Source organism: Paramisgurnus dabryanus, chromosome 9, assembly GCF_030506205.2.
Source record: "Paramisgurnus dabryanus chromosome 9, PD_genome_1.1, whole genome shotgun sequence".
In the NCBI taxonomy this organism is placed as follows: Eukaryota; Metazoa; Chordata; class Actinopteri; order Cypriniformes; family Cobitidae; genus Paramisgurnus; species Paramisgurnus dabryanus.
This window is the reverse complement of record NC_133345.1, coordinates 16,982,216-16,997,050: the sequence shown is the minus strand read 5'-3', so window position 1 is coordinate 16,997,050 and position 14,835 is coordinate 16,982,216. Positions and strand designations below refer to the sequence as shown.

Genomic DNA, 14,835 nt, shown 5'->3' with positions numbered 1-14,835 from the left:
GTTCGAACACATTCACCACATGTGCGTTCCACAACTCCAAAGCGATCCGATCGAAAGTGGTATCGACTACCTCTGAATGTGGTTGAAAGTGGTCGAAAGTGGACAAGCTCAAAATGTTTTAAATAGCGTTTACACCTGGCCTTAACGTCGTCCACTTCTGATCCGATTGACGAAAACGCATGCTAATGCCAAGTGTAAACAGCCTCCATGAATTCAATTCCAATTTTTCCCCTCAAGTGGCACAGATCGGATATGACCCATGGATGTATAAGATTCGATTAGAGTTGGGCAAAAAAAAAAATCGCTTGCGATTCTCATGCGCGTCTCATCAGTAAAGCCGGTTTGGTGATTAGTAGTAAATCGGCATCACCTGCTTTCAGATGGAGCGGAAAACGGCTTTCGGTGAAAAACGTCTCTGTGTAGTTAATGCCGCTCACCGAACCGTCTTTGCTGATGAAACACGCATGAGATTCGCAGGCGATTTTTTTGCACAGCCCTACCATACCAGTGTTTTCAAGACTTGCGGTTTGTGGTGGCACATCCACAACGTGAACATCCGTATGCAAGACTCAGTGTCGACTGACACCACGGGTGTTTGTACAAAAACTGTCATGTGAAACAGAGGTAGTGATAAACGTGATGTGCAAACATTTATTTGTGGTGGTCAATATTTGATTTTGTGGTGGACTGAGAAATAAATAAATAAATGTATGGAAACGTATAGCATCCCAACGACGCTCTAACTTGTATGATGTCGTAGCAGTAGGCAGCGCAAATATAAAAACACGCCTATAATCCCTCCCACTCTGAAGTAAATACCGAATGGAAGTAATAGTAAACTTGATGGAAAAGCTAACCAAGCCAAAGTGAAGTGAGCTGACCCGACCTGACCCATTGGGTACTATGCTATGGAAAAATGCAATTAATGCCCTGAAAGTCATACACATATCTAATTGTATGTGCAAAAGCTAAGGTGAAATGCGAATTGCGTTACAAGCTCTAGATTACTTGCAGGGATTACTTGTTTTTCATATCGCTTGCACAAAATGACGTTTCATGCGAATTTGATGCTTGAGTAAAAATTATTCAACTTTTGAGTTTTGTACAAAATCAGTCTGTTTCAGGAAGAAATGGAAATCTAGAGCTACAAACATTTCAGTATGTGGAAAAATAATGTGTTTTTTAACCATAAACCACGTAAACATATTGTATTATACCAAATACACAAAATAACGCTGTTTTAGAAATGAAATTGGTGCCCTTTAAATTTTAAAGCTGCTGCAATCTTAGAACAATAGTCCTATAAACACTATTCAGATTAGACTACTTTTCATCAATAACACACAGCAAAAAGAGACTCTTACAACTATTACATGATCATCTGAGAGCAAAACATTTTAATTTAAAACGCTCACATCTTCAAAATACTCTGAAAACCTGATGCTGTGCCATACTACAAAGTAAATCTCTGTAATGTGAAGACATGCAGTCACACCCCGGTGAAGACCACACCCGTTTAACAAGATATGAGAGCCCACAAGAAATCACGGGGACAGTTGTGTGGAAAATTGGTCATTAATAATAAGGAAATATTAATAATCTAAAGTTAGCACAGAAACAGACAAAATAAGCGTTCACAATAACTACTAACGATGCTGTCAGCATCAGCAGCACACATGACATAAAATGCACACCTTTGTTTTGCATAATCACGGTGAAGTAACTTAATTTCCACTGAAACAGGAAATTAGGGCAGGATATATTGATTTGCTTGAGAACATTTGACTGTTTAGAAAAATCTGAAGAAAAGCTGAAGTGCAGAATGAGTAGCAAAAGTGAACGACTGTAACTTACGTTTAAAAAAACATACACGTGCACATATATAACTGTGTGTGTGTGTGTGTGTGTGTGTGTGTGTGTGTGTGTGTGTGTGTGTGTGTGTGTGTGTGTGTGTGTGTGTGTGTGTGTTATAGTTTTGACAATACAGCACAGATAATAATGTCTAGTCACTGCAATGGGTGTGCACATCACATATGGACTCCTGGGTAAAACCAGTAAACCATTTCTCAGATATTTTAAATTATATAGTGAACTTAAAAGATAAGTATAAACAAGCGGACTTGATGTGAATTTTATTTAATAACTGTAATACCGTAAACTGCTGGCCCATCTAATCGCGCTCATTACGGATATCAAGCGCTCGAGCGCCTAGCCAGCTAACCCCTAAACCACATAAACGGCTCCATTACTTTCAATTTCTTTACAGATACTGCTTGCACTGAGAGAAAATCAATCAAATATCTTACCCTAGAGAAAATCCTCCTCGCGTTTCTAACTATTATTTTCCTTTTCCTGCTCGGGAACGTAAGAAATTCCCGCACCAGTCTTCAGTGTGTCAGTCCAAGGGCGGTAACACAGGAAACTAGACGCTAGAGATGCCTTGATGATTGACACTTTCAACGGCCAATAGAAAATTAAAAACAAGCCCTTCAACCAGTGATCCCGCCCACTGAAACCGCACAGCAAATCAGCGTGCGTGTTGTTTCAGCGGTACAAAAAGTTGGTCGAGGAACTCTAGTTGCTTGGGATATGTAGTCCACGTATGATTGATTGATAATATTTAGTATGTAATTAAGAATGAAAATTTCTAATATATGATATAATATCTAATATCTAGTTGTCACTTTAGATAAAAGCAACTGCTATCTAAATGAATGTTTATTATTTTAAAAGTCTTGATGTTTGTATTGCTGTGTTCTCATATAAAAATGTTATTTATTCATGAGTATGTTGTGAACAATAAATAGACTTAAAGGAAGCATTTTTTTATCCAGATTCCTTTAAGACCAGTTAAACCATACCTCTAAATAGCCTTGGTGAAACTGGTCAGATTGGTGTACACGTGACGTGATGAGTGTTCCATCACCACATCGCATTCATCTAAAGCAAAATCCCCACAGGCAGTTTATGACATGAATATTTAGAATAGATTGATAAGGACGAACGATTTAGCCATAACATTTAATTATAACTTTCCTATCACGTTAATAATTTACAGTACCAAAGAAAATCAGTGTCAGATATTCTTGAATATTTTATCTCAATCCCTTTCACAGCCAATAAAGATATGCTGTTAATATTACACCTATCTGGAACCGGGTGCATTTAATAATTAACAAATAAATATCGTGCTGTATGTGCTCCTTATATTTATTTAAATTATTTTATTATACATTTAACCCCATTATTCATTGTCCAGAAAAAAATTGAGCTTTGTAATACTCATTAGCTCTAACAACTTCACGTCTCTGTCGCCATGGTGTGGTCATACTGTGTCGATTCAATCGATGGACTCCTATTTTATAAAGCGTCACCAGTGCCTTTTTGTAAAGAGTCGTAGAGGGCTTTTATTTTATAAACTTTTACCCGGATGTTGATGGTTTTTTGCGGCTGATTGTAAGGATGGCGGACATGGATGAGCTGTTCGGCAGTGATGGAGACAGCGACAATGAGCAACGAGGTGCATTATTTTTAAATTTATTGTTGAAAAGGTTTTTAATTGTTCACGTTAGATATGTAGACATTTTCCGTTGTCGTGTTTAGTGATTTGTCCAGCAGCTTTTAGCCGGTCAGGATTTACAGCGCTTTAGCATAAACCAAAATTCTTCTGTCGGGGTTTACGATACATCGAGAAAAATTGGTGAATGCAGTATGCATTTGTAGTTGTTATAATTTTTCTATATATATTTATATAATTTATTAAATTTCTAATATTGATATTCTCTGGAGTTGTTTCTCTGACAGAGCTTATCCTACTCCTAGACTAAAATGCATGTTTGAGCTGCCTTCATTTAAAAACAACTTGTACTGACATATCTTAACTCTTTTGTCTCAAGATATAAACCAGTATTGTTTTGTGTAAGGTATAATTGTAAAAAACTACTTTAATATCCTAATATAACTAAGGCTGTTGGATTAATCTAAACCCTGTCTGGGAAACCACCCCTATATGTTCTGTAAATATGCAAGTATGTGTTTCATGTTCATGAAGCTAAGAAAGTCAGCCATCACTTGTCATTTTGAATGAAAGCATCAGCTATGTGACTAATTGAAAAAAGATGATTCTGTATTTCAGATTCTGGCTCTGGTTCTGGCTCAGGCTCTGATTCGGAGCATGAGAGACCCAGGTCTGCCAGCAATGCTTCAGGCAGTGAGAGCGAGAGGGATCATGATGAAGATGAGGATGGGGGAAAGCCGAGCAATAAAGAACTGTTTGGAGATGACAGCGAAGATGAGCGTGGGAGCCAACACAGCGGCAGTCAATCAGAGCGATCAGGCAACCAATCAGATGCAACTATGCACTCGGACAATGAGCACAGCGGGTCCGAACGGCATCACGACGAGGAGGATGATGACGATGAAGAAAGGGGTCACGGTTCAGATGTAGGGAGCCCGGCCTCAGGGGCTGGCAGTCACCGGTCAGGCAGTCATCATTCAGGCAGTCACCGGTCAGGCAGTCATCATTCAGGCAGTCATCATTCAGGCAGTCACCGGTCAGGCAGTCACCAGTCAGGCAGTCACCGGTCTGATAGAGGAAGCGGAAGTCCGGGCTCAGAAGGTGGCAGCCCTCGCTCAGAACCAGGGAGTGGTCACTCGGATCCAGGCACACCTCATTCAGATGGAGAGGGGTCAGGAAAAGAAGTCCAGTCTGGTGATGAGAAGTGGGATGGGGATGGAAAGAGTGACCAATCAGAAGATGAAGAGAAACAGCAGAACTCCGATGACGAGAGGGAGCGTTCTGATGATGAAGTGATGAGGCGGAAATCTGGTAAGTGGGACAGAACATATAACGGTTGTCCTGTATTAATTATACGTGTTTAGAGGTTTATGAAGATTTGTGGTGATTTGTTTCAGGGTCTGTGAAGGGCAGTGACAGCGAGGACGACTTCACAAGAAGAAAAAAGAAAAAAATACCTTCAGACTCTGATTCAGATTCTGATTCGGGAACACATGGTAAGTAACACGCAGTGTACTGCAAACTTGCAGCTCAGCATTTTTAAAGGTTAATGTTTCCCTACCCAGAGAACGCACTGACTATAATAAACATAAATACATTATATGTAGATTCAAGCATCTTCATCATATTAGCCACACACTTTACCTAAAGTTTATAAACCACAGTATCACAGGGGCAGTAGTTTTAAATTTAGTAGTTTTAAGATTCAATTTATTTATTTGTTAATGTTTTTCTCATTTATGACAAGCCACTTTATTGGTGGACCAAAAAGAAGCTGATTTACTCTAAGGGAAACACTGTCATGACCCCAACCTTGTTAAAACTGATGCCATTAATCCTAACGCATCATTAAAGCACCACAGTATTGTCTATTGGCACAACCCTAGCTTATACATGAACTATACTTTCAGCTTAAGGCCTTGTGAGACCCAAATCTGCATAACTGTGTACTTAAAATGGTAAGACATTTCAAAGTGTGTGTCTCTGTGTGTGTGTTTAGGTAAGAAACCAGCAGCAAATGACCTGTTTGGAGAAGCAGATGATATTTCATCAGACAGCGATGCAGAGAAACCCCCTACACCTGGACAACCATTAGTAAGACATTTACAGAAAGAATGTTCATTTTGGAGAAAAGTATTTTGGGGTAAAAGTTTTCTATTTATGTTGAGCTTTTCTGCTGCTCTGTAAACCTAAAGTATATTATATATATATTCAATACTTCACTCTCTTATTTTGGATTGGTTAACATATTTGGATGTTAATCTAACAATCAATTGTGAATTAAACAAACAAACAGGACGGCGAGGATGGTATGGAGGGCGATCAGCCTGAGGAAGAGCCTGTTCCAGAGACCAGGATTGAAGTTGAGATTCCTAAAGTCAGCACGGATCTGGGAAGTGAACTCTTCTTCGTCAAATTACCCAACTTCCTCAGTGTGGAGCCCAGGTGCGTGAGTGTGACCGTCAGCATTATATTAACATTGATAGTGATTTATCTAATTCCACGCTGTTTCTACAGACCCTTTGATCCTCAGTATTACGAAGATGAGTTTGAGGATGAAGAGATGTTAGATGAGGAAGGGCGAACACGTCTGAAGCTGAAAGTGGAGAACACCATCAGGTGGCGCTCTCGCCGCGACGAAGAGGGCAATGAAGTTAAGGAGAGCAATGCACGTATTGTCAAATGGTCTGATGGCAGGTGAGGACACAAACGTGTTGTTTTGACGTTGTGCTGGTGAAAAGATAAATGGAATGGAAATCAGCATCTGTCTCTCTCCATATGCAGCATGTCTCTGCACCTGGGCAATGAGGTCTTTGATGTGTATAAAGCTCCGCTGCAGGGTGACCACAACCATCTGTTCATCCGACAGGGTACAGGACTGCAAGGACAGGCTGTGTTCAAGACCAAACTCACCTTCAGGTGCTTTACACGCACGCACTTAATGGAGATGTGAATGCTTCTAATTTCAAAACCTTTGCATCCCGTGTTTTTTCCATGCATCCGTACCTCTCATCCCAGCTATTCCCTGCTGTAGTGAGAGGAAAGGAAGCAAAGATGATAAATGAGGATGAAGGTCCTCACTGTTTTTTGACAGCCTGGTTTTCGATACAAAAGTTGGATGGATGCCACATATCTATATCTAAATAAACTATCAGTGTTTGTTTGGTTCACATTTGAGTTTTTGTAGCCTTTCACACATCTGCCAGCAGGAGTCATTGCTTCACCGCAGCAGATCTAGCCTCACCTCAATCCCACACAAAACATTTGTCAAAATCTGTTTCTGGTTAAAGAGTTTAGAGGTTCCTCCGTATGTGTTTGTGTGGGCATATAGCAAATGGATTTAAAATATCAGCTGTATGCTATATTTGCGTGTGTAGGGATTTGTATATAATACATATCTAATGTTTTTGTGTATGTACAGACCTCACTCCACAGACAGCGCCACTCATAGGAAGATGACTCTTTCTTTGGCTGACCGCTGCTCAAAGACACAGAAGATCCGCATCCTGCCAATGGCCGGCAGAGACCCAGAGTCCCAAAGAAATGAGATGATCAAGGTAACACACACAGATTTTAACATTGTCTCAAGACTAGGGCTGGGTATCGATTCAGATGTTCCAGATCAATTCTCAAATCAATTTTCGATTCTGGTTCTTTGGACGGTTTTTATACTCGATTCTCGATTCAACTCAATGAATATAGATTTTATACAAATACTATATTAATAAAAAAGAACAGTGAACAGCAGTTTACAAGTGGGTAATTGATAAAAAGAAATTAAAAGTCACAACACTTGTCGTCATCTTGCTTGCGAAATCTAAAATGCTTCCATACCTGACTTTTTATGTGAAGGTGGCCTCAATGTCGACGAAGCACCTGAAGCCGCCATTTTAAGCACTGAATGAATGAATGAATCGCCTCTCGCTCCTTGGTAACATCACGCAAGGCAAAAAAGAGGGTGACATATAGTGAAGAAGACTAGTAATTAGATTAACGTTAATCTTACGTTCAACGTTTGCGGAAATAAATATGAAAAAAATAAATTCTGCTCTTTGAGAATCAATTTTAAATCGACCACGTTAAAAAAAATGATTAATCGAAAAATCTCTTTTTTTGCCCAGCCCTACTCAAGACTGATAATAGAAGACTGAAAATATATATAAACATTTGAAGGGTTAAATGATGGTTATTACTTAGTAGGGTTGGAAAATTCTGGGATTTTTCAAGGCTGGAAACTTTCCATGCCAATTAATAGGAATAAACTAGAAACACGGCATGTACTTGCATGCTTCCATTAAAATGCACAGATCATTTCTTGAATCCTGCACACAAAATAATGTCAACATTTTAATCTTTGTGTGTATTCACGTAAAATACATACATTTATTTGAAACTTCTTTGTGCTTTGTGTAAGCTAATGTGCAACAACATTACAGCATGTTTTTGAAAAAAGTATCTTATGCTCTTCAAGTTTGCATTTATTTAATAAAAAAATCGTTCAGACATCATTTTAATATAAATTAATTATGAAGGACTTTTGATCAAATAATTCCATGTCTTAATGATCTTACATATCAGGATTCTTTAAAAATGTCCTTGCATGCATGTCAGCTTATGACCAAACTAAATGTTTATTTATGTTTGAATGTGATATAGTTTATAAACATTTCCTAAAATTTACAAATAATTTCCATACATTTCCGATAAGTTTCCAATTTGGAATATTTCCAAAATTCCCCAGATTAAATTTTTCATGAAAAGTTTCCATAAATTAACCAGAAACTTGTTGCCCCTTTGCAAACCTATTATTTAGTTGATGTAGCTGTTTTCGTGGACATTTTGGGCAAGTGATTATCAAGAGACTTCATACAGTGGTCATGATATATTTTACAGAATACAATGCACACACAATGACATTACTATTTTTATTTTTAATTGTCAGAAAACTATGATTTAGCTATTGCATAATTGGACAGTCTCAGCTCTTGCACATGCATACAGGATTGTAATGCATTTTGGATACAGCAGGGTTGGCACGTATGACCGTGTTATCTAAACATATTGCTTGACTGCTGCGAAGGGTCTGCAGTATTTCTTTTATTTCTCCTTTATCTCCCACTGACATTCAACTCTAATGTCCAAAGATCCAGATTTCAAGATATCAGATGAACAGCCATTAGTCAAAAATGACAGCAGTAAAGACCTAGTGACCCTTAGACAACCTTGGAGTTACAACAGTAAAGTGCTCTATACAATAGTCGTTAACTAATTTGTAGTCATAAAAATAAATGTGTGTAAAATTTGCTCATGAACTGTTTGTGGGACTCCAGGATTAAAACTTAAAAATGATTTACATTGATTGAATAAAAGTTTCAAGTCTATATCAGTGTTCACTTTGATCATGTTAAATGTTATGCATTCATTTTTAATTGCTTTTGATGCATGATTTAAGAGCTCCTATTTGACACTCTGTGCAGAAAGAGGAGGAGAGGTTACGAGCGTCCATCCGCCGCGAGTCCCAGCAGAGGCGCATGAGAGAGAAACAGCATCAGCGCGGTCTGAACGCTGGATATTTGGAGCCTGACCGCTATGATGAGGATGAGGAGGGTGAAGAGTCCATCAGCCTGGCTGCCATCAAGAGCAAATACAAGGGCGGCGGTCTGAGGGGTGGGTGACTTACAAAACACAAACACACCTACACATACATTGCGGTTTTAGTTTTTCTGTGGTGTGTATTGCGATATGAGAACTACTGGATGACTTCATCAGATGACTTGGAAAGCATTTTTTGTACAGCTTACAGATTTCTCACAGAGAAATTTCTCACAATCAGTGATTTTTCTCTGCCGTATGAAAGCGTTGCTGTAACAATGGCAAAAGCATCCAAAAAAGAAATGCTCTACGTGTTATTTATGTGTCTTTATTTGGGTTTTATTATCAGACTGTAGATTAGTTTCATGGTTCACACCAACCAAACTATATCAATCTGTCACCAAATGCTTCATCGTGAAAGCGCCACCATCCCTACAAGAAGTAGGGCAGTACAGATGCCCTCTGAACCACACTGGGGTTCTTTCTCTGTTGTCTATATTGTATTCCCTCTCCCCCCCGTGGGTCCGTGTTTCTGCACAACAGATTCTTTGAGTGTTTTTGAGACCTGCTGCGATCATCCAGAACATTCTGCACCGCAAAAACAGCTTGTGTTCCCAAAACAGCACGTCACACACACACTTTCCCACTGACAGTACCGGCTATAGCGGTTAGCCGATTACCTGCCGGTTCCTTAAGACTGCGTTATACTGGACTCCGACTGAGATTTAGATTAGATTAGTTTGTCCAGTTTGATTTGTTTGTGCGCTAAGAAGTATTTACTGAAAGAACATCTCTCTGGAATGCTCGAAAACCAGTCCAAAATTCTGAGCTGTGCTTCAATAATTGTTTCTTTGTGGGTCACAGAGGAACGTGCAAGGATCTATTCATCAGACAGCGATGAAGGTTCTGATGAAGACAAAGCCCAGCGGCTGATGAAGGCCAAGAGATTGGATGATGACGAGGATGAGGTGAGCGTCCACATGCATGCCACTTGATCTCATCCGAAATCACATGTCCAAGTCTGTTTATTAAACAGGGTTCCCACGGGTCCTTGAAATCCTTGAAAGTTCGTGAATCTGGGGGAAAACATTCATGGCCCTGGGGAGTTTTTGAAAATATACATACATAGATACACGTCATTGAAAGTGCTTGAATCTATTTCATGCAAGAAGTTTTCTGGAAAAAATTCATATTATTCCCTGTGTAGTGTAGGATAATGTCATAAAAATTCTAAACGTTTTAAGCACATGTGATAAACTGTTCACTTTAAAAGCTTATATCTTCTGTATGCGAATGTTGATTCATACCAAAATGCAACGTCTCCTTTGCCATACTTCATGCGTCCCTGTAATGCCGTCTTTTTTCAATATTTTAGATAGCGATATACTTCCTGGCTCCCACATCACCCTGTCTTTGTCATTAAGCCTCACCATTGGTTGAATTTAATATACACATAGACGCACTTACCCTTGGAGGCGTCCCCAAAGTGTCACCGCAGTGATGCAGTGCAAGTTCCCTCGAAAGGAAACATTAACAATGTATCTTAAAAGGTAACACGATGTAACCTTGCTCTAACTTGAAATGTGTCCCCACATTTAGTCTTTGAATTTGAGGGTATTGGACCTGGAAAGTCCTTGAAAGGTCCTTGAATTTGAAGTTAACTAAGGTGTGGGAACCCTTGTTAAAGCAAAACGGACAAAATACAGGACTTAAGGGTGCACTGTGTTACTTTTAGAAGGACCTCTTGACAGAAATGCAATATAATATTAATAGCTATTATTATCAGTGGTGTGTAAAGACATTTCATAATGAACTGTGTTGCTTTTATTACCTTACATTGAGACGTTTTTATCTACTTACACTATGGGAGTGGCTGCCATGTTTCTACAGTGGCCCTAAATGGACAAACTTCTCTATATAGGTCTGAAATTAATGGTGCCAGCATGAGTTTTATGGTAAAAGCATTTACTGTGCACTTTAAGTAAGGGAAAATCCACGGCTAGCCATGCATTAAAGGGTTTTAATGCACGACGTAGAGGCAAAGAACCACCCGACGCGTAGTTATTTGCCAAGTTAAAGCTGTAATTAATGTTTACAGTGTAATTTTTAACAGACAGGTAAAAATGACGGTCATCTTCTTAAGTTAAGGCTCGCACTCCGTCCGCTTTAAATAAAGTAGTGCCATTTGTATTGCTTTTATTTAAATGAATTATCATATTTATTAAAATTCTTTATTGAGAGAGAGAGAGAGAGAGAGAGAGAGAGAGAGAGAGAGAGAGATGCGTGCGCGAGTTACCTGTGGCGAGTTACGCTGTCTCAGACGATGACATGTTTGTCCTGTGGCTGCTACCGTAGCTTTACTATGTGTTTCCAAAGGGATGCATGAGCTGTTGACTCAGCCGTTGATTACAATTCAAAAGTGTTCATTATTTTTTCAATCTTTCAGGAGGGTGAAAACTCTGGAAAGAGAAAGGCAGAAGAAGATGAGGAGTCTGCTGCCAAGAAACAGAAAAAATATGTCATCAGTGATGAAGAGGAGGAAGACGATGAGTGATATTTTTTACCTTTTTTCTGTAATTGGTTGATCAGAATAAACTAGGTATCCAGTGTCCAGAAAGATACCGTTTGTTGTACACTTTGTTTATATAGTTTATAAAGTAACAATTCTCATCATTACAACACATCAATAAAGAACTGTTATTAAAACACTGCCTGTTTGTTTTTTTATTGAATGTGGTACTCTCAGATTTTATTTGCAATATTTGTTTAGCAGTGTGCGCAGATTTAGTAATGTAAGCAATAATCGAACATACTTTGTCCATGTAAGATGATCAGTCTTTCTATAACCTTTCCAATGCAGTTCATTACTGATGTGTGTCTGTGTGTGTTGCCTGGAGAGAGAATTCACACTGGTCTGGCCCCATTGCCCCAGAATGATGCACACACAGGCACACATGTACCTTCAGTGGATGAATACACCCTTGATCTGCATTCATTCGGTCTTATCACATACAGTGTTGTGAAGAAGTATTGGGTCCCCTTCCTAATTTTTTTATTTTTTGCATGTTTGTCACACTTTACTGACCATGAAACAAATTAAAATATAAATCAAAGATAACACAAGTAAAACACAACATGCCGTTTTCAAATAAAGGTTTTAATTATGAAGGGAAAACAAAATAAAACCCACATGGTCCTGTGTGGAAAAAGTGTTTGCCCCATAAACCTAATAACTGGTTGGGCCACCCTTAGCAGCAACAACTTCCATTAATTGTTTATGATAACTTGCAATGTGTCCGTTACAGCGCTGTGGAGGAATTTTGGTCCACTCATCTTTGCAGAATTGTTGTAATTCAGCCACATTGGAGGGTTTTCGAGCATGAACCAACTTTTTAAAGTCATGTCACAGCATCTCAATAGGTTTGAGGTTAGGACTTTGATTAGGCCACTCCAAAGTCTTCATTTAGTTTTTCTTCAGCCATTCAGGGGTGGACTTGCTGGTGTGTTTTGGATCATTGTCCTTTTGCAGAACCCAAGTTTGCTTCAGATTGCCGGACATTCTCCTTCTGGATTTTACAGCATAATTCATGGTTCCATTTATAACAGCAAGTCTTCCGGGTCCTGAAGCAGCAAAACAGCCCCAGACAATCACACTACGAGACCGCCTATGCCAAGTAAAGCCCGGGTCTTTGAAGGGCCGAGACAGAGTCCGTTGGTTTTCAAATACAGTCAAGTCCGAGTCTTTGAGGAAGTGTTGGTTTAAGTTATTAACCCCAGTTAATAATCAACAGTTAGGCCTACAGACTAAGCTAGATTGGGAATTGTTTAGAGGAGCTGTCTTAAAGGAATAGTCTACTCATTTTCAATATTAAACTATGTTATTACCTTAACTAAGAAGAGTTGATACATCCCTCTATCATCTTAGTGCGTGCACGTAAGCGCTGGGGCGCGCTGCGACACTTCGATAGCATTTAGCTTAGCCCCATTCATTCAATGGTACCACTCAGAGATAAAGTTAGAAGTGACCAAACACATCAACGTTTTTCCTATTTAAGACGAGTAGTTATACGAGCAAGTTTGGTGGTACAAAATAAAACGTAGCGCTTTTCTAAGCGGATTTAAAAGAGGAACTATATTTTATGGCGAAACAGCACTTTTGGGAGTACTTCAACTCGCCTGAAAAATCCGCTCCCCTTCTCCCTCTCATAATGGGAGAGGGAGGGTGTTACTGCGCCGATTCGAAGTACCCTCAAAAGTGCTGTTCCGCCATACAATATAGTTCCTCTTTGAAAATCCGCTTAGAAAAGCGCTACGTTTTATTTTGTACCACCAAACTTGGTACACATATGTATGAGCATAATCTGGGTAACATACAAAAGTTGCACCCTTGACCACTAGTTCGTACTATAACATGACCTCATTCAAATATAGCTATAACTACAGTAGTCTTGGACCAATCACCTTTGTCCAAGGTTCTGTGAATTTCTAAAAATACTTTCACGTACCTCAAAAAACATGGCCGCCATTAGCCGATCAAGTTCAACAGCTTTTAAACAAGATTAACGGATGTCGATCGGAATGAAACTCGGTGGGCCTATTTGACTCTTGGCTTTGAAGGTCTGTGCAAAGTATGAAAAAAAATGGCCCCGGGGGCGCTGTCACATTTTTTGGTTAATCAGTTTGTATATTACGTAGTGTTTTACATATAAACTACGCTAATACTGAACAACTTTGCCTGTAGAACCACTAATGCCAAACATTTAAAGGCCCGTGGCCAATTTAACTTAAATGGTTATAATTTATGATCGGAAGAGAAATCAACAAGCATGGTTCTACTTATGTATGGGCCCAGGCGGAGATCATATGCAAAAAATTGCTGAACTTGACCACTAGGTGGCTCTGTATTGCAATCTCCAACAGTTATTTCTTCAAATCTGAATGTCATAAAGTAATTGGGGCTTGTTTATATTTCACAAACTGACAAGCAGAACATCATAGAGACATGAGGGTTGGTTTATTTAATTCATACCAAGTCTTAAGGTCTTAAGACGCTTGAACCCTGATAATTGCTGCTTGCAGCTTTATTTATATTATATTTATGCACTTATTAAAATTGTTCAGATGTTTAACATTGATAAAAATTCCATCAATATAATCCCCAAAAATTACGTTTTTATTATTTTTTTGGTAGACGGTCGGACATGCTTTTATAAGATCTGTCCCAGAATTCCCCATTGTAATGTTTTGCACATCTCTCACATTTGAAATATCCTTTACTTTACCTCTCTCCTTTCAGGAGAAGTAACCCTGAGCTGTATAAATGACTTGATATTCATTCCACAGCTCTCATCTGCTCTGGTCTTTAGCACACATTTATTTTGCCTGAGGTTTGCTCTGGCTGTTTGAAATGACATGCAAACATGCGTAACCATGCACTGCGTCTGTATGAACACACACATATTGTCTTACAGATGCTGATGGGTGTGTTTTCTTCAGATGAACGAACACAATAAAGAGTCAGCAGTTATGAGTTCACTGTAACAGACCAGTTACATAAGTAATCACAATCATGTAAAGAATGCTGAGTGTACGTATCTGTGTGCGTGTGTTTGGTTTCACCCAAAACTGCTGTCTCACTGCAGGGTGAAGGGAATTTATGTTGTGCATCTTTAGGTAAAGGTGTGTAAACCTGCAAGTGTGTCTAATACATTAGCTTATCAACTGAC

The 14,835-nt window shown here is 39.0% G+C and overlaps 2 protein-coding genes across 3 annotated transcripts in view; one reads left to right on the top strand and one right to left on the bottom strand.

Annotated features, from left to right (window-relative positions):
- The window catches only part of tmod2 (tropomodulin 2), a 40,602-nt gene extending 38,165 nt beyond the window's left edge, over positions 1-2,437 (bottom strand). For both annotated transcript variants that reach the window (XM_065251311.2, XM_065251310.2), the window contains exon 1: positions 2,307-2,437. The gene's annotated coding sequence lies outside the window, so the exon portion shown is untranslated. The remainder of the gene's footprint in view (positions 1-2,306) is intronic.
- A 981-nt stretch (positions 2,438-3,418) lies between these two features.
- On the top strand, positions 3,419-11,815 carry leo1 (LEO1 homolog, Paf1/RNA polymerase II complex component). The gene is made up of 11 exons (XM_065265084.1): positions 3,419-3,520; positions 4,136-4,828; positions 4,915-5,013; positions 5,517-5,611; positions 5,814-5,962; positions 6,035-6,214; positions 6,302-6,436; positions 6,939-7,074; positions 8,995-9,184; positions 9,974-10,077; positions 11,556-11,815. Exons 1-11 carry the CDS (start codon positions 3,463-3,465, stop codon positions 11,661-11,663), a joined length of 1,947 nt encoding a protein of 648 aa, XP_065121156.1. The 5' UTR covers positions 3,419-3,462; the 3' UTR covers positions 11,664-11,815.
- Positions 11,816-14,835: the final 3,020 nt, after the last annotated feature.